The following is a 20368-nucleotide window of genomic DNA, read 5'->3' as shown; positions in this document are numbered from 1 at the left end:
TTGACCATGCTCCTCAGTCGTCCCCTACTGATGTTTTTTGTGATAACCGCAGTGCTATTCAGATCGCCCATAATGATGTGTTTCATGAACGCACCAAACACATTGAGATTGATTGTCACTTTGTTCGGCAACGTATCCTTATTGATGCTGTTCGTCTCATTGTTGTTGGAACACTAGATCAGACTGCTGATATCTTCACGAAAGCTCATCATCCGACTTGTTTCCGGACTTTGTTATCCAAACTCAAGTTGGTATCCTTAGCTCCCACTTGAGTTTGAGGGGGGATGTTAGAGAATCATTAGCATCAATTTAGACCAATTAGTATCGTCTATATTTATATAGTATATCTGTATATTAATTATAGGATTCTATGCCTTTATTACTCTAATTCATTTAGCACCTATAAATACCCCTTGTATATTGTACCTTTGATCACATTGAATAATACACTTTTCAAATTACTCTCTCAGTCTCTTGTTTCTAACATAAGCTATATTTATATAAGAAAAAATTGAGTTGGTCTAAGATATATGTGTTTACATTATATTTTGGTGCATGGTTCTTGTTTGCCATTTTTTCTGTAACGAATAAAAAATAAGGTTAATAGATAACAACAGCACCAAGTGCACCTCAATTCACCAGAAATACATCAAAGTAAGAGCTATATATACCTCTATTATTTTTTGTTTACATGAAATAATATGAGTTCAAAATAATATTCAACTCAATCAAACATGCATAAAATGACACCAGAAACACAAGAACAGTATTATGTTTCTAGTTACAGCAAAGATAGGACAATAGCACCAATTACACGTGAATTCACCGGAAATACACTGAAATACGAGCCATATAGACCTCTATTACTTTTTGGTTACATGAAATAATATGAGTTCAAAATGATATTCAACTCAATCAAACATGCATAAAATGACACTAGAAGCACAAAAACACATTCAAATCTCTTAAACACATGAAAATATACGTTAAATTATACGCGAAATAGTACGTAAAACAGTTATCACCGATTGAATAGTATGATAATAACAGTAATATGTAGTTCAAAGTAAGAACACATAATGAATCTACTAAATAAATAGAAATATGACTATCTAGTGTTTTGCGATCGAAATGAGAAAGAGAAAAGTGAAAAAAACTGGACGATTAGTGAACAATATTTTGAATAATCTTTCGTCTTTTGTTTTTGTGTTTTTTGATGGAGATTTTGAACTTCTCTTAGAAATTTTCTTGAGTTTTCGCGACGATTTTGACAGTTTTGTTAAAGATTTCGAGCGTTGTTTGAATTTTTAGGGTTAGAATTTTGGTTGAAGAAAAAGTATTTTTTATAATAGTATGCTATTAAACGGTTGGATTGAGTAAACGTATATTTACAGTTTACACACATGTTAATGTGAAGATTGTTTTTATTGGATTTAGACTAACTTGTATGAACTTATAAACCAAAACACATAAAAGTTTTTAAACAAGTTGTAAAGATATGTTATTAGTTAGGTCGTAACTCGTAAGTGCAAGTTAGAATTCAGAAACACTTTTAAACTAAAGAGTGAATTAACCATTCTACCAAACTGGTTAGATTCGCAGCGAGTCAGCAACGATACTGATTATTATAACCGTAAAACATAGACGACAATAAGGTGCCGTCCTGAAACGCCGTTTCAGATTTACTTTAATCTGAACAAGAAGACGGCACTTGCTGACGTCAGCAAAATGTGGTTCCACTTCACTACCAACTTCCAAGTTCCAACTCTCTCTTCTTCTCCCCCGTTCTTGATGTTTATATTATACACAATAACACCATCATTCACTCACATACCACCACCACCACCTTCCTTTCCAATTCCATGATCATGGCCTCTTCTTCTTCATCAATTGCTTCCAACTTCACCCTTCCGAGGAACAACGACGCCCTATTGAAGCAGTGTGGCAGTAGCAGGGCCGTGTTTGGAAGCGTTCGAGTGTTGAGCAACTCAATAAAACAGTTGCTCAAGTTAAATCACAAACCGCCAAGAAGAAGCTGCGTGACTTGTGCTTCTTCCATTCAGCAGCAGCAGGTGGAACCGTCGCTAATTGTTGATGTTGACAAACAGAAGGATGATGGTAGAGTGTTGAAGGTCGGTCTTATTTGCGGCGGTCCTTCTGCTGAGCGTGGGATTTCCCTCAATTCAGCTAGATCAGTTCTCGATCACATACAGGTAGTATCACTTATCTTGCACAAATACCCATATCACTATTGAATATTCACAATTGCTTCGGTACTTTCTGTGAACTGGAGCCAAATTATCACTTATGGAGCACGCATTAAATGTCTTCCAATTGCACAAGTATTTCTCAAGCTTTAAACTCCTACCAGAATAGAAATAATACGACAAGTTAGTTGTCTAAAGTTTAATTCAAATAAAAATATGTAAGGAGTATTTGAATATAATATACATGTATATAAGGTAATTTTATCACAACTTTAACAAGAATTTGTGTATAAAAATTTATGTTACATATAGTAAACAGGTTGCACTCCTATTTTGGAGAAAGTAAAGCATCAAATTTGTGGTGTTTGAAGTTTGTAACTTACTTTGAAGTTATGAACCCTCTCCTGAGGATAGGTACTAGGAAAGTGGAGACGGGTACAGTTTTGATATGTAATTTGCTACTTTTTGTTATTAAATGTTTAAGTATTTCTTATAAGAGGAAGGTATATGGGACAGGGAATTTGGTACATGATATGTAGGTAAATGAGAGAAACAAGGTAAGTATGATATGACTTCTAAGGTCCTTGAAACTGCCAAATTCTATGCTGAGGCCTAGGTTGACTGGGTTGTGCCGAATTCAGGAACCTTGGGAGAGGTTTCAAAGCTTTCCGGAGAAATTTGAAGTCGGTTACCAACTTTGGTGTTCAAATTGGTCCTTAAATTGACAGTTATTTAACATCCATATTGTGTTATGTGACAGGGAGATGATTTACTTGTGAGTTGCTATTATATTGATTGCAATCTCAATGCATTTTCAATATCTACTGCTCAGGTTAGTATAGTATGTGCCAAAATTGTGTAGCATGACCTTCTATTTAACTATAGTTTTTGACCAAGCTGATTGGTATATCTGGTTGACAGGAATTCTGATCTGAATGTTTCTAAATTTATCTTTTGAATGAAACAAGGATGGATAATCTACAGTTCTAACACTACACATGGCAAAATATTAGCTGAATAGTTTTTCCTTACGGCTTCCTTTTCTTCTTAAACATCACTAAAACATGTTTTTCTAAATTAGCAATGTTTATTGTGATATTAGTCCTGGCTAATCTCAGTAGAACTTAATAAATGAATATCCATTTGATGATCACCTTTGGCTAAAGATTTTTCAGTATCTTACATTTGCCAAGTAATCATGTCTTAGTTTTCTTATAGATGCAACAACTTTATTTGCCTGTTACTACTGAGTGATTTTCGGGTGCATGAACGGTTATTGTTCTCGATTTAAAACTCTAAAGCCAGGGCTTTTACTATCATGTCTTCAATTACTTGGTAGCAAAGTGAAATGGAAAACCAAAAAAGAAAAGTAAAGAAAGAAGGTGATGTTTATTCCTTCCAAGTCATTTTTCTTATTTCCATTTTTTTCCCACAGGTATATTCCAACACCCCTGCAGATTTTGATTTTAAACTTGACAGGTCAGTAAACCCTTTCAGATTTGTTAAAATCACAGTAATAGAATTATTGGTAAAATCTGTTTCTTATTTAGGAACAATTAGTTACGCAACTAATTAATAATGTTCGAAGAGTGGTCTATGAATAACAACTTTGTCACCAATTTTATATTCTTTTTTAACATAAAAAGATTGTTCCTGAACTAAAAAGAATTTTGCTAATAACTTCTCCTTCCTTTTTTTATTTTTATCTTTTTGTTTTGTAATTTTTATCTGCTAAGTACCCCTGAAATTATAGCATGGAACAATTTAATTTGTAATAACTTGTGTAAAGTTGGTGGCTTGTTTATTTTGCAGCCTTGCCCAAAGTTTCCAAACTTTGGATGACTTAGCAGAGCATCTAGCTAAAGCTGTGGATATAGTGTTTCCTGTTATACATGGTCAATTTGGTGAAGATGGCACGATCCAGGTGCAATATATATACGAATTTCTTAAAGGCTGTAATGATTTTGTGTATCTATATGAATATTATTTCTAAATGATAATTATTTTCAGGAATTGCTGGACAAGTATAATGTTCCATTTGTTGGCACAGGATCAAATGAATGTCGAGAAGCATTTGACAAGGTACAAGAATTATGTACTCTCTCTCTCTCTCTCTCTCTCTCTCTCTCTCTCTCTCTCTTCTTTGTTGCTCTCACTATCTTTACTCTACCTCTCGCACTTAGTATTTGCTCAAAGTTTCTGCCAGTATAAAGCATCATTGGAGCTCAGAAAGCATGGATTCATAACAGTACCAAGTTTCTTAGTTCAGGTATTGAAAGTTTTGTTTTAACACTTATTTGATTAGGCAATTCAATTGACCAAATATGTCTTGCACGTGTGTATCTTCTAGTTATTATAATCATATCTTGACATGTATTAGTGTCCAATATCCAGTGTTTACTAAGGTGTTTTTCTAGCTTTATGGTTTAGCATGTATAGTTTTCTGATAAAATGGCCAAGATTTTCTTATTTACATATACTGTGAGACTTGATAACATTATGATGACAATTAGGGTCATGAAACAAACCAATCAGAACTATCAGAATGGTTTAAACGGCATCGGCTAGACCCTGACTCTGGGAAAGTTGTGGTAAGGCACTTGATTTAGTCCATTCCTTGGAGATTTGTTGACTGATTTCAGCAGCTAGTTATGCTCATATACATTTACAATTTTGTCTCAGGTAAAACCAACAAGAGGAGGGTCAAGCATCGGTGTTGGAGTTGCATATGGTGTGGCTGATTCTCTCATTAAAGCCAATGAACTTATCTCCGAGGTATGTTAAGTCTATTCAGAACTGGATGAAGAGAAATTTTTTATTAATGTAACAACTTTTGTTGAAGTAGAATGAAAATAGAGAAAATTAAGGAGGGATACAACTTGACTAGAATTATTTCCTGTAAAATTTATACCTATCTCATAGTATATGTTAAGGTTTTGCCATTGATTTTGTCTGTGACAGGGAATTGACAATAAAGTGTTAATAGAAATGTTTCTTGAAGGAGGGAGTGAATTTACTGCAATTGTCCTTGATGTTGGATCAGGTACACATCGGCGTCCTGTTGTACTACTTCCAACTGAGGTACAATTTTTTTTTCCTTCCACAAACTTTTTTAATTCACTGCTATTCTACTGTGTAACTATTTTTAACCCTCTGTTGGTTCTAAGATTTGAAGTGAGACAGCAGACAGAAAGTATCACTATTCACGGCTTCATGCTGCCTTATCTGCTGAACTGTAGTTGGAATGGAATAGTCAGTCCATTCATGAATCAATAAAAAATGTCAATGCTGATGATTATTCTATTCCTTCCACCCTTTCACACTAATGTCTTGAACTAGACCTTATTGAATTTCTTTTTCTAAAATTCAAATTGAAGTAGCAGAAAGTAAAAGAATTTTTCACTTGAGCAAATATATTGTACTTTTGGTCATAGTATGATGCCATAAATGTGGATATGGGTTTCATGTAGCAATAAATATGTTGTACTAGTTATGAAATTCAGTTTTGTGCTGCCTATGTTAATATGAAATTCATCATACAATACAAGTTGGATATGGAAGTTGCAATCTTCTTTTACCTAATGAATATTTCATAGTCGATAGTAATAGTGCATATTAGATGAACAGGTTGAACTTCAATCCCGTGGCGCAAATGATGTGCAAGAGAATGATGCAATATTTAACTACCGAAGGAAGTACCTTCCTACCCAACAGGTCAGTGTTAGTGTCTGTGTTATGTATGTGGCAAGGTGTATTGCACATGCTTGCTGATCTTAAAAATGGTGTATGAAGTGATCTTTTTCCTCCAGTTTATTGAGTAGTTAATTTCAAGCCAATTACAGTCAGCTTGTATCTTTCTAATTGGATGAAGTATGTATGCTGCATAGGTTGCTTACCACACTCCACCTCGATTTTCCTTGGATGCAATTGAAAATATACGCAAAGGAGCATCTCTGTTATTCCAACAACTTTGCCTGCAAGATTTTGCAAGGATTGATGGATGGTTTTTGCCCAATTCAGCTTGTAACTTACCATCTTCAGAAAGTGAGTTTGGGAGGACGGAATCTGGTACCATCATATTCACTGACATTAACTTGGTGAGATGATTTTCATCCTTGGAAATAATGCAGAAAATTGATTCATGCAGTTTCACTACTTATGTTTTTTTTTTTTTTTTTTTTTTTTTTTTTTTTTTCATTACTGCTGATAGTGAAATTTATTGCATGTTTCAGATCAGTGGTATGGAACAGACTAGTTTTCTATTTCAGCAGGCTTCTAAGGTATCTTCTGGATCTGTCTGCATCCCTTCATATGTCTTGTACTGAATATTCAGAGTCTTATATTTTCATCAAATACTTCTATGTCATGGTTGTGTTTCTCGCTATTTCTGTATGAATTTTAAATAGTTTCTTTCCTTTTAAGTTCACCTTTCATCTTAGTGTATTTTAAGACTTCCTGTCTATATTATCCAGGTTGGCTTTTCTCATACAAATATTCTTAGGAGCATTATTCACCATGCTTGCTTGAGGTTTCCGAACCTTGCGTCGATTATTAACAAATCAGGTCAGGTCCCAAGCAAATCAAAATACTCAAAACTTAACAGGTCAGTTCCTCGCCGCGAAGGAGCTCGAAAAGTTTTTGTAATTTTTGGAGGTGACACATCAGAACGGCAAGTATCTCTTATGAGTGGTACAAATGTCTGGCTTAATTTGCAAGCTTTCCATGATGTAAGTGTCCCCCAATCAGGAAGACCATAAAGTTTCTGTTCAGTATACATAATCATCTGCTGAAGTGTAATCATGGTTATTACAGCTTGAGGTTACTCCATGTTTGCTTTCCACAACAAGTGAATATGAATCCACTGTGGATGGGAAGAAGGCTGATAATGTCATGAATAGAACAGTATGGTCATTGCCGTAAGTATTGTCCATTTAACCTTTTCCTAATCAGGACAAATATGAGACTTTTAACCCTGAAAAAAATCATTTATAGGCCTACAATTTGCAGCTTAAGCTTTAGGAATGTTGGTACTTTACATTGTAGTAAAGCCTCAATGACCAAGTGGTCAAGGTTGATATTTGCCACCATCACTATTCAAACAACAACAACAATAACAACAAGAAATCCTTATCCCATTAGATAGAGTCAGCTACGTGGATAAACGACGCCATTGAGTCTTATCATGATTATGTCTACAGTGAGATTATTTACACATAAATTTCCTTTGACCACCTCATTTATAGTCTTTTTAGTTTTCCTCTACCTTTCGCCATCTGTTTATCTTCTGTTTGATCCACCCTCCTTTGGATGCTCTGGCAATCTTCTTTTCATATGTCCAAACCACTTGAGACGACCGTCACTATTCAAAATTCAGTTAAATTTCAGCACCAATAAATTGGCTTTTTGCCAATTAGTCCAAATGAATCTTATATTGGTGGTAGTGTTAGGAATTGAAATCACTCTTGGATCTGCATCTAACCACTTAAAATTTTTTGAGGCTTGGTCCTTGGTTGTGCATGCAATTCTTCCTGCTGATGTAATGATGAGCACTGTTTTGCTTTTGGATTTTTGCATGTGTCTTAAACCATGTCATCCTGAAGAAAGCAAATTTTTTGTTCAGTTTGATTCTAAGAATTAGCACCCAGAAAGATATCCATTTATTTGTGCATTCCATTTTGAATTATGGTACATGCATGTGACCTCTGCATATTGTAACTAGAGTGAAGTGTTTGAGTCATTGTTATCTTTTGTACAGTTATTCTCTCGTGCTACGACATACAACTGAGGAGGTACTTGCTGCATGCATAGAAGCAATTGAGCCTGATCGGGCTGCAATGACGTCCAACCTGCGGGAGAAAGTAATGAATGATCTCATGGAGGGTTTTAAGGACCATAGCTGGTTTACTGGGTTTGATATTGCTGATGAATTGCCTATACGATTTTCACTCAAACAGTGGATCAAGCTAGCCAAGAAGGCCGAGGCAACAGTTTTTATTGCAGGTATTAAAAGCTATATGTGTTGTGTAGATGTTAAAACCTTGGCCTTAATTTCATTGTTAATATATTAATTAGTTGGAATGCATTATTAGTATCAATGTCAATAGTGGAGTGTGCCTAATATCTTAATGAGAATCATATATGGTTAAAGCCAATATTATTCATAAGAATGATCTATTCAAAAGTGGAAAGGCTATTTGTTCAAGTAGTGACATGACCCGAACAGGAAGCATGCTTTTAACATTTTTGTATTATATTATAAATCTGTAGTTTAGACTTCTAGACATTTCTGGCTAAAACGAGAACTTTGGGAATGTCTTTACAAGATATATCATTTGTTACTTGTAGTTCATGGAGGCATTGGAGAAGACGGTACGCTTCAATCACTGTTGGATGCTGAAGGAATTCCTTACACAGGTTTGTTTATATTTCATACTGAATATATGGGATTATTAGGTATGCGGTATTAACTGCATAGGTTCAATTTTCTTTCATCTGTTGAAGGTCCTGGTGCAATGGCATCAAAGATTTGTATGGACAAAGTTGCAACATCTGCTGCTTTAAAGAATGTATGTTTTCGTAATTCAAACATGGTGTCCTTGAATGATGAGCACTCCTATAACATTGTTTTCCTAAGTTGGACATGTTTTTCTGACTAAGCATTCAAACATCGTGTTATTTTAGCTGGCAAACTCGGGAATTCTTACAATAAACAAGGATGTCAGGAAAAAAGATGATCTCTCAAGTAAGCCTATAAATGAGATATGGCATGACATCACCCAGAAGCTACGGTGTGAAACATTATGTATCAAGCCAGCGAGAGATGGATGTTCAACAGGAGTTGCAAGATTATGGTAGTATCAGTTTGTTAGTATCTTAACAAATATTGCGTTATTTACCATGATTGAAAAGGTTGTTTCAATACTTTTCTGCTCATTTTATTGTTATGCAGCTCCTCAAGTGACCTTGCAGTATATGTAAAAGCTCTAGAGGAATGTCTACTAAGGATTCCTCCAAATAGCTTATCCAAGGTATAGATAACGAATAACATCATGTATTTATCAAGATTTCTTATGTTGGGGAATTACTAGTAATGTTACTTAGACGTACAATGTACAGTTTTATACTGTCTTACTTGGTGTGACCTTAGTATGTATTTACTATTTACAATATTGTTGTGTCCCGCAAAAATAGAATATACTTCCCTAGTAAGTATAAAATTCAATATCCTTCATTCTTCTTCCTTCTTGTCTTATTTAGCTGGAAAAATTTCCCTAGAAATATTAGCACTAGAACTCAGATAAATTTGCATTTTTTGTGGTAACTGTTATATCAATACACACTCTACATGTGCTCTTCAACTTTTGATTTCATGACGTTATTTTTCTCTTGATTGATTGATATGCAGGCACATGGTATGATTGAGATGCCAAACCCTCCTCCAGAACTCTTGATCTTCGAACCATTCATAGAGACAGATGAAATAATCATGACATCTAAATTTAAGAACGAGACTGCTGATGGTCTCATGTGGAAAGGGCTTAGTAGATGGGTAGAAATAACAGTTGGAGTTGTAGGAAAACGCGGTTCGATGCACTCGTTAAGTCCAAGTGTAACTGTGAAGGAAACCGGTGATATTTTGTCGCTAGAGGAGAAGTTCCAAGGTTTGTTCCAAAGACTTAATTGTAGTCTTTATTTTGTACAAACATAGTTGCAATTAGCATGATCTTCATGCAAATTTTCATAGTAGGATAAGACTTTATCTTGTTGTTCTTATGAGTGTTTGGGAATGTGACTTCCTGCCACCACTGGAGAGAGTTTGTTGGATCTCTTGTCGATCTTTGTCTTTTGTTTATGTTTTTCCTTTTTCTAGAATAGCTACAATTTTTTTTTTACAATGCTTCATCTTTTAATGTCTTTGTATATTCTTGGCAGGTGGGACTGGCATCAATCTGACTCCACCTCCCTTATCAATCATGAGGTACATTGATGAGATTCTACATCTGTTTCCGCCACAAAACCTTCTTTATGGCCCATAATTTCTTAGCTTTCTTATTCTGACGTTTATTAATAAATTCTTTATGGCATTGAAATTCAAAATTAACAAACAATCACAAGATCATAGCCTTTTGTTGTGACGATAAATAATTATATTTAAGAGTTGATCATGTACAAAGTCTGCTGATCACTAAGTTCCTTACAACTTGTGACAAGGTTGATACTTCTACCCTGATACTAATTATATTAACATAACTGCCATTTACAGATTGGTAAAAAATAATCCAGACAACTACTAATTAAATAACTTAGCTTTAGGGGAAAAAGAGGAATGGATTGACATGTTACAAAAATCTGAATTTGATAAAGAAAATAATTAGATTAATGGTTTGTACCTAAATATTCTGCATGCGGCATTTTGTTTACCTTTATCAAATGTGCAGATGCACACTCAGCTTTTTTCAATTTTGATCACTGTAGGTTTGTCGAAATACTTGATTTCTTGGCAATGTAATGCAAATCCATCTTTCTAGTTCAATATTCAATATAAAAGAAAATTTACTATGGAGTGAAGAGTTCCTGGTTTATGCTTAAGTTGATATTAGTCATTTCCATCATAACTATTTACAGAATATGTGGAAAATTTTTGTTTCTTCACGCTGCAATGATGCTGGATTGACCTACTTTTTCTGAGTCAATTTTTCTTGAAGTGCATTTGAGTTTTTCCTTCTCTATTACAGTGCAAATGCATTGGAGAGATGTAAAAAGCACATTGAACTTATTGCAAACACTCTACAACTGGAAGGATTTTCTCGAATTGATGCATTTGTGAACGTTGACAGTGGAGAGGTTCGTTGATTTTCTTGTTTGGCATGTTATTTTTTTCCATTTTTTATCGCCTGATATGTTTATGATGACTTGTCTTGATGAATAGCTAAAAATTTAAGCTATTCTCTCATAAATAGCTGGGAGATGGGGATTTGAAAATTTTGAAATAAGAATAATGATAACAATGACAATAACAATAACAATAATAATCATCCAAACATGCTTGGTGCACAAAAATATGAGGGAAAGTTGAAAGTAAAGTGCATGCACAAGAATGAATTCAAACATGCTTTGGTTATAAGCTGTTCAAATGCATTGCTGTTTGTTGTGAGTCTATCAATCGAATGTTGCCACAACTCTCAACTCATTGAAATGAGGACAATAGTCTTCTCATATAATAGTATATTGTGTTTCAATGACTTCTTCTCACCTAACACCTTTATAATTTTCAATGTTTTTAGGTTTTGATTATAGAGGTGAATACAGTGCCTGGAATGACTCCTTCTACTGTTCTGATTCATCAGGTAAAGTACCTCCAATGATATGATATTTCTTTCTCTTATTCTTTCCATGTGTATATTCTACTAGGCATTCATGAGGTATGTCATTTTGTCGCTGATATCCCTTAAAAACTTGACAATTACACCACTGTAGTCAAAAGCTAGCCAATACAACCCCTATTTGAAAGTTTTTGTCAAGCAAAATCAATCAATTGGGTACCACAAAATAAACGTCGATCTTTGAGAGATCATTTTGTCAATTAATATTTTGATAGTCAAAATGGGGGTTTACTCCTTTTGTTGCATAATTATGCTAAAGCAGTTAACCTTATTGTAAAGGCTAGTGATATGAACTTGAAGGAAATGGAATTGAAAATTCATTGTTATTACTTAGAAAAAAACATGTACAAGTTAGCATCTATATAAATATATAAATTACCTTTTAATATTCAACATATTTTATAATTCTAACTTTTCTTCTCATTTCATGTGAATCTCAGGCACTAGCAGAACAACCACCATTATATCCTCACCAATTCTTCCGTAAACTTCTTGATTTGGCTTCAGAAAGATCCACGTGATCTCTTGTTTTATTATTGTTTCCAAAGGTGATCACATTGAAGTTATCATGTATCACTTATATGAAAGTTGTTGCCCTTTATAATGTAATGCTTAACTTTGGATCATTTACTTGCTTCCCATTTCTGAATGTGTTCTCAAATGCAATCATTGATTATATAGTTTGTGTACTCTTAAACTGTTTTTGAAGAAAATGATTTTGTTAGGATACATTATGAAATTGGCACCAATACTTAACTCATATGGATTCAGCCTAGCGCCCTAGCCTAGTGAAAAGTAAAAAGTTGTGCTATCTAGTATTGTAAAAATATTCGTTAAGAATTTAAAAACCTTTTTATATTTGTACCCTAAAGGTTTTCTCAAAATATGGAATAGTCTAGCCCACCCGTTTGTAGATATTATCTGCTTCAGCATTCTGAGATAGAAGAAATCTTTCACTTTCATCCATCGAAACACGTACACAAAGGAGAAGTATCCACATTTTTATAAGATGTTTTGCTTTCCTCTCCAACCGATGTGTGGACGATTTTGATGGATAAGTGTGGGAGACATTTATATCATTCCTACCATCAAGAACAAAATTGGAAATCTTGAAGTGTCAAATCGAACGATATTCTCAAATGGGTTGTTGGGTCATTATACATTGCACTACCGTCGTCGTAGGAGGAGAGAGACGACAAAGAGGGCGATGACGATAATTATCGACGATAATTATGAGGATCCGTAGTCAGGATTTCTTTTCATACTCTTTTATTCGGCATTTTTTTTTCATTTAGTACTTTGTTATTTAACATTTTTTTATTTCTAACATTTAATTTGACATACAAAATAATTAATTTTTTTTATTTTTCGTTTTAATTAAAAATAATATTTAGTTTTGATTATGTTTAATGGAGAATAAATATTGATTGTGAAAATATTCATTAGGAAAGCAGGTTGTAGAGGTTTGTGTATATTTGATTGAAAATTAATTTTTCAATAATCTAAGTACTAACTTTTGGATTTACAACGAAAAAATTTTAAACGTAAATAATTATTTTATTTTTTAAAATTAAAACTATCCAATAATTTATCGTCAGAATTACTACAGAAATATTCGATGATAATTACCGTTGGATTTAATCTGCCGTACTTATTAAATAGTTTCGTCAATCTTGATCACACTTACGTCAAATTAATCTGACAGTAACAATTTTTCGCCGAGCTTTTTCTTGGAGATGTTGTTTGACGGTAAATTCAACATAAATCCGATGGTTTCAACCAAATTTTTGTAGTAAATGAAATGTGAGAAAAAAAAACGATAAAATTGGAACATAAAAAAAGATTTAAATAATAAAAATAAAATTTATTTTAAATATTGAGGATAAAATTATTAAAAAAAGAGACAATTTTACAATATTTAAAAATATTTAGGACAAAAAACTTACTTTACATATTATATTATTAGGATCATTATAGCGTGATGAATATGATGAAGTATGTGTTTTTTTGTTTTGAATAAACTACCATTTGTACCATGAACTTTGCGATCGTTAACAAAAGCACCCATCAAACAAAGAAACTAACGTCGTATCCATGAAAGATATGTTCCATGTGACAAAAGTACCAAAACTTTAATTTTTTGTTAACTTTTTAATAAAATTCTTAAATTACCCCCACCTTTTATCTTCTTTTCTAAATTCCAAACTTTCACAACCCTCACCACCAGTCCACCACGAACACCTTCCCTAATTATCACTCCTCCCCTCCTCCGATCCTCTCCACTACCACCACCCACCATCACCACAACCAGTACCACCATCATCACCTCTTACCATCATCATCCCTTTTTTTGTGGGATAACGACGGGGAGAAAAATGTCTCCATATTCATTAGAATAAAACTTTTAATCTCAACTAAAGACTGTAACCACCAAGTATACATTATAATTAGATTATTGTCGTATTCAACAAATGCACCATGTCCATCATTGTTGCATCTAATGGTTGAATCCAGATAAAAGTAACAACTATAGGTTCAATAGTCATTTTGTGAGAAATTTGAGAATGAGAGGGGAGAAATCAGTTACATTGGTTTATTAATGCTCATTTGCTATTTATAGACATTCTTTTCAAACGTGAATATTATCATTTTCGTATGCATTGCAAGCGAAATTTGGACAATTATATTTTTTTCATGTTTTTGCAATCATCAAATTTAAAGGCAAAAATGTAATGAGATTTTTGGTCTATTTTCTGTCGTCTCTAATTGCGAAAATGCATATGAAAATTGAATTCATTTTCTCTATTATGGGGTGTGAAATGCTTTAGAAAATTTTTTTCATTTTCATTGTCTGGACGTGAGAAAATGAGATATTTTTTTATTTGTTTTTGCTAGCTACACCAACACAAACGCTACAAAAATCATTTTTGGACCCTTAGAGTGCAAAAATGTTACTAAAAGTACATTTTGATAAATCTTTTGAAATTGATTCAATGTGGTAAATAATAAATATCTATGACTTTAACCGAGTTTGAAGTACTCAACATTCTAACTAACACTACAATTTTGTTGGCTTCAAGTTATTGTTTTTTATGTCATGGTTTTTCATCTATAATCACGAATTACAATTGTGAATATACGATCACTGAATTACGATCATGACGGTATTAGTCACTATTAAAAACTGTAACACTTGTTCAAAAATGATGATCGTGGATCAAGGTCATGATTTTTATATCTATAGTCACAATTTTAATAAGGTAACAGATAAAATATTTTGTAGTGTAATCTCACATTTGTTATTATTATTACATATGAATTCACTAGTATATATAATGGGATAATATATATAAAGGGATAAGAGAAGTAGTTTCGATTTAACTTTTAGACGTTTACTAAGAAAATAAAATACCTAATAACGTCTTGATTATTAATAATCTTATATTCGTTATTATTACACGCATTTAATTTATAATAAGTTAATTTGGTGAACAGCTTTTTTTCTCCTAAAATGTGTGTGAACTTTTTTACCATTCATATATTACAGCAAAAGTATTTTGTAAGAGAAATTATATAATTTTTTTATCGCCATTAAAAAGTCTGTATCAACAATTTTATAATTGTTGCTAAAATTTTTTAGCGACAAAGTATAAGACGACTAATATCCAATTACCGGTAAATATATTAGCACCTATTTTTAGTGCCGTTAAAAACAAAATAAAAGGCTAGTAAAAATAATTTTTCTAGTAGTGGTAATAAACCTGTAAGATCATTTATTAAGAAAATAGAATATTTCATAGATATTTTTGCATTTGATACTATCCATACACATTTATATAAATAAGATGATAAAATGTAGAGATTAGTGCTTGATTGGATGCCATTAACTTGATAGAAAAATATCTTTATTTATTTTTTAGTGTGTTTGGCAAATTTTTAGTAGTAAAAATAAAAACTGTAGAAAAATAAAAGACATCTTAAAAAAATAAAAGTAATTTTATATTTGGATATCACATACAAAAGGATCTTTTTATCTATCAATTATGTTTGGGTACATAATATAAAAGTATTTTTTTGTTTATTTATTATGTAAAAAAATATTTTTAAAAAAGATATAAATTGTAACTTTTCAAAAAATATATATTTTTTAGTGTTTTTACTTTTACTATTAGAAATTTATCAAACACGCTTAAAAAAAAAACTTTTTTGATGAAAGAAGTTTTTTTTTATCAACTTAATGGCACCTAAACAAGCACAATTTACATATTTTTAAAAGATTTTAAAAAAAAAAGATTTTTTTTACATAATAAATAAATAAATAAATAAATACTTTTATATTGTTGTAACTAAACATAATTGATAGATAAAAAGATATTTTTGTATGAGATATCCAAACATTAAATTATTTTTACTTTTCTAAAGATTAAAAAAAAAAAACAACTCGAAAAAAAATATTTTCTTAAAAACTCACCTAAACAAGCCAAACTTTTAAACAAAAAAAAAAGAAACAAGTTTTTTATGAGGGATAGAGTATTTGTTTGGATGCCATTATCTTGATAAAAAAATATTTTTTTCAATGAAAAAAGATCTTTTTTTTTTAGTGTGTTTGACAAATTTCTAATAGTAAAGTAAAAAGTAAAAACACTAGAAAATAAAAAAAATATTTTTTTTGAGAAGTTACAATTTACATCTTTTTTTAAAAGATCTTTTTTTCTTAAAAAAAGATATTTTTTACATAATAAATAAACAAAAAAGTACTTTTATGTTGTTATGCCCAAACATAATTGATAGATAAAAAGATCTTTTTATATGAGATATCCAAATATAAAATTACTTTTACTTTTTTATAAGATCCTTTAAAAAAAATAACTCAAAAAAAGATTTTTTTTAGAAGATCACCCAAATGCAATAATACTAATATACAATATAAAGGGTGGAATTTAATATAAAGCAGGACATTAATTACTATTATTCAATTTGTTCATTTTTTACAATAAATTTTATAAAAGTCGTGCCCCATAATAAAAGGAATCTTCTCATTTAATGCATTTTGACTTTAAAATTTATTATAAAATTTTGTTTATTATCCTTCCATATTTGCCATGAATAATGTCAACTTCTATTTTGTAAAACCATTATAAATAGGATGATTGAAAAACTCTAAAACATCATATAATTTGTTATATGTATTCTCTAAATAGTTTTAGGGCTAATAATGGCTCATTTTTCTTGCTAATGCCATGCCAAAAATCATTACTTAATTTCGATGGTTTTTCAACTTCATATGCAGGGGTGGTGATAACAACCATTACAATATCAAATCAAGTCAATAAAGTACCAAAAATATTTATTATTATTCTTGAGGAGGTAATTACATTTTATTTTAATTTGTTTGCTATACACAACATATTTGTATTACAAACAATATCTTGTTACTTTCATGAGAAACTAAAGTAGCTGGGCCAATGTATATGACTTATGCTTTTTTTTTTTTTTTGAATTCAAGATGTCTTAGGTTAAAGGAGTCCTTACGATTCACTTTGTCAAGCATTACCTTTGGCAGAGTCATCTCTTTCTTCTAATAAAAATTATCTTTTAATTAAGATAAATATGATGATGGTGGTAGCAGCAACACCAGTGAAGGCAATGGTGGTGGCAGTGTTGTTAGCTGTGATGGTGGTGCTGCAGTCGTTGGAGGAAAGAAGGAATAAAAATAAGTAAATGTATAAAATTAAATTTAAATAACAAAGATAAAATTAAAATTTATTTTAAGTATTCAGATAAAATTTGAAAGCATCCTTGATTAGTTGATGATGGACATATGATTCAGGAATGGAAAAAGAAAATTTTTTATGATTTAGGTAAAGATTTTTTTTCATATCTACATGTATTTTTCTTTGTATCTATATGAAAGAACAAATTACGAAAAATTTAATTAGAATAAATTTCAAATCTAATCATTTCATTAAGTTCCACTTCTTTATTGTATATTTTTATTATTTTTGTTAACTTTAATACATACTACAAAGAATGTATCTATATGACTTGACTTTTATTTATAGGTTTAGAGTTGAGATATTGGTATTATATATTAACAAAGGAAAGACTAACACACATTTTATTTAATTCTATAAGGGATTTTGTAACACAATTTTTACGTACAATCTTTAAAAATTGAAATTCGCAGTCGTTAGTGAAAAGATATGTTGTTTTTATCTTTAATTTTCATCAAATCATTATGCATGAATCTTCTTTAGGATCTTTAGGATCTTGAAGTAATATAGTATCACCACTGTTTCAAAATCTTCGAACTCAGATCCAACATTCTCCATTGATATGCCCATCATATATTACTTCCTTTGCACGAAAAAAATAAAATAAAATAAAATTCAAACAAAATGAAATCAATCACAAAATAAACTTATGAGTAAAGAATCATCAAAATTGGTATACCTTATAATTTAATGCAGGAACTAAGGTCATACGTACATAGTAACATAGCTATTTTTTTGATCTGCATGAAATTGAATCTGCATGAAATTGAACAAGCCTGCTCATTGTCGTCTAGTTAGAAGATATTATAAAAATTACACATTTTAATTTTAATGCATTGATATAGTAAAATATTATTATATATAATTATTCAATAATATCCAATTTTAGGATATTAATTTACTATTCATGTAATAAGTGTGAGAAATAATTATTTTATGTTGAAGTTGTAATATATAATTGGATGTACATAAAATATTTTTTTACATTGCGAGTATCCTGGGATAGTTGTCCCATATACTGACAAAGTGACTCTTAGGTGGAGAAAGAGAGTGCTGACAGAAAGGAATACTTGAAGCATGGAGTTTTGCCAGGCGAAGTTCCCATTCCCAAAAGCTATTGTTGGCATTTCCGTTCCTAAAAATGGAATCACATTTTGCAAGTCAATTTTTCGTTTCTTTAATCCATTTTTTTAGATTGTTGTTAACATTCTCGATCCAAAAAGAGGAGATGAGACAAATATCCTACAATTAATTAAATGTTTTCCTTCGGTAATGTCATTAAAAAATAAATAACTTGTGACAAAATATTTACAATAGATTCTTAAAAAAAATAAACATGTAAAAAGACATTAATGTCAAAACAAAACAACCACCACAAAACAAAAACCACCTCTTCGTATGAACACCAATGTTTTATACCATTTGTTTCATACAGTGCGCTTTGTTTCTAATAATCCATAGCCCGGGAGAGACACTGCATGAAAATTTAATCCAGTTGAACAACATCAATAATTACAACACTTTTTTTGAATTAGAATAAAAAAGTGGGCCAATGAATAGAAGATTTAGGAAGTAATCATGTACCAGAAATCCTAAGTAAGTTGTTCACCAAGAGGTGTTTGGATAGGTTTTAAACGAAAAAAATATGATCCGAAATATATAATTTGTTGCATTTGGATTGAATCGATTTCATTTTATTTTTAAATCTGATTCAATCCAATCCAAATTATTGCTATTTGGATTGGTTTAATTTATTTGATTTTAAAAAAAATTAAGACTTTATTATTAAAAGTTGTAAAATTCGGTCAAACCGTAATTAATTAAATAATAAATTAAATAGGAGCGAATATGGTTAGAAAGTTTAGCAATTGGAATTTGATAATTTAAATGTGATATTTGGATTCAGTGAATTTTTCGGAGTCGGAAAACATAGTTTTTTGCGTAAAAATGCGCACTAAAAATGTGACCGGTAGTACTGGCTGAGATCTGTCTGGTACTGCAGTTGAGAAAAGTGATTATAAGTAAATAAGGCTAAGAAATTATGATTTATAATTAGAAAAGGTAGAAATATTTAAAATGCGATTTAAAACCCTAATCTTAAAGGTTTTGGCCCAAAATTGGGCTAATGGACAAAAATAAGTGAACCGGGCCCAAGACCCAACATATATAAACATTAGTTATGAGCATTTCAGCTCATTTACCTTAAAGAAGGGGGTGTGGGGCGCTGAAATGAAGAAGAGAGGAAGAAGAGAGAAAATCCTAACTTCATCAAACTTCAAATCACCATAACTTTTGATCCGGAACTTCGATTGACGAGCCGTTTGCGGCCACGTGTCGCTCTTCTCATCCTCTACAATTTTATCTAAGTTTTGTGGTGAGTAATCCACTGTCCTCTGCCCAGTTTTCATTTTCCTCTTTAAATTCGAATTTGGTTTGTGTTTTGAGAAAATCTTGTGATTTTGGTTGTTTAGGGGTGCTGTAGTATGAGCCATTGGTGATATTCGTCACAAAATTTCGTCGGTTAAGGTAAGGAATCCTCAAACCCTTGTCATTTATCAATTTCATGAACCCTAGGTTGATTATAAGTGTGAAAATTGATTATGTTAGAGTATTGGGTGATTTTGGTGCACAATTGGGAGGTTGGTGTTGCTTGAGGAGCTTTGGTGAGGCTTGGAGCTAAGGATTGGTGGAGTCTCTCCAGAAGAAGTTCAATTATTTTGGCTACAAGAGGTACAGTTTAAGTTTCATTTAAGTACTGTGTGGTGTGATGAGAATTCTTAGGCTAGATGCCCCTAGGATAAGTTTGGATTGTGTAAATGGTTGGTACTAATATGCATAGTTTATATGAAATGTGAATTATTGATTGGGTTGAGAATTGTGTGAATTTGTATGTTTGGTGTGTTGAGAATTTGATGAATAGGATAATGAATGTTGGTTTGTGGTATATGCATTTAAATGGTGAAATTGGGCCGGAGGCCGTGAATCTTGGGCCGGAGGCCGGAAA

General features: G+C 31.7%; 1 protein-coding gene across 3 annotated transcripts; it reads left to right on the top strand.

The window, feature by feature from the left end:
- The first annotated feature begins 1491 nt into the window (after positions 1–1491).
- On the top strand, positions 1492–12266 carry LOC112743763 (uncharacterized). 3 transcript variants are annotated; one of them, XM_025793097.3, is made up of 24 exons: positions 1492–2213; positions 2968–3039; positions 3643–3686; positions 4020–4131; positions 4218–4289; positions 4414–4476; positions 4721–4798; positions 4890–4982; positions 5169–5288; positions 5835–5921; positions 6095–6304; positions 6440–6487; positions 6680–6934; positions 7020–7123; positions 7963–8207; positions 8553–8621; positions 8709–8773; positions 8889–9058; positions 9157–9235; positions 9613–9868; positions 10140–10185; positions 10943–11051; positions 11492–11554; positions 12031–12266. In XM_025793097.3, exons 1-24 carry the CDS (start codon positions 1863–1865, stop codon positions 12109–12111), a joined length of 2892 nt encoding a protein of 963 aa, XP_025648882.1. In that variant the 5' UTR covers positions 1492–1862; the 3' UTR covers positions 12112–12266. The 3 variants fall into 3 exon arrangements, 2 of the variants coding, with proteins under 2 accessions (XP_025648882.1, XP_029148061.1); XR_011871105.1 differs by having other exon boundaries at positions 1581–2213; positions 8889–9071; XM_029292228.2 differs by lacking the exon at positions 2968–3039 and having other exon boundaries at positions 1658–2213.
- The last annotated feature ends 8102 nt before the right edge of the window (positions 12267–20368 follow it).

Source organism: Arachis hypogaea, chromosome 14 (assembly GCF_003086295.3).
Source record: "Arachis hypogaea cultivar Tifrunner chromosome 14, arahy.Tifrunner.gnm2.J5K5, whole genome shotgun sequence".
Lineage (NCBI taxonomy): Eukaryota > Viridiplantae > Streptophyta > Magnoliopsida > Fabales > Fabaceae > Arachis > Arachis hypogaea.
The sequence above is the reverse complement of the archived record's forward strand: the minus strand, read 5'-3'. Positions and strand labels throughout refer to the sequence as shown.

What these genes read in the sequence shown, in the direction of transcription:
- LOC112743763 (XM_025793097.3), top strand. Translation starts at nt 1,863, where the DNA reads ATGATCATGGCCTCTTCTTCTTCATCAATTGCTTCCAACTTCACCCTT. An exon ending in TATTTCAGCAGGCTTCTAAG is followed by an intron (nt 6,488 to 6,679) that starts GTATCTTCTGGA and finishes TATATTATCCAG; the next exon opens with GTTGGCTTTTCTCATACAAA. An exon ending in CATCTGCTGCTTTAAAGAAT is followed by an intron (nt 8,774 to 8,888) that starts GTATGTTTTCGT and finishes GTGTTATTTTAG; the next exon opens with CTGGCAAACTCGGGAATTCT.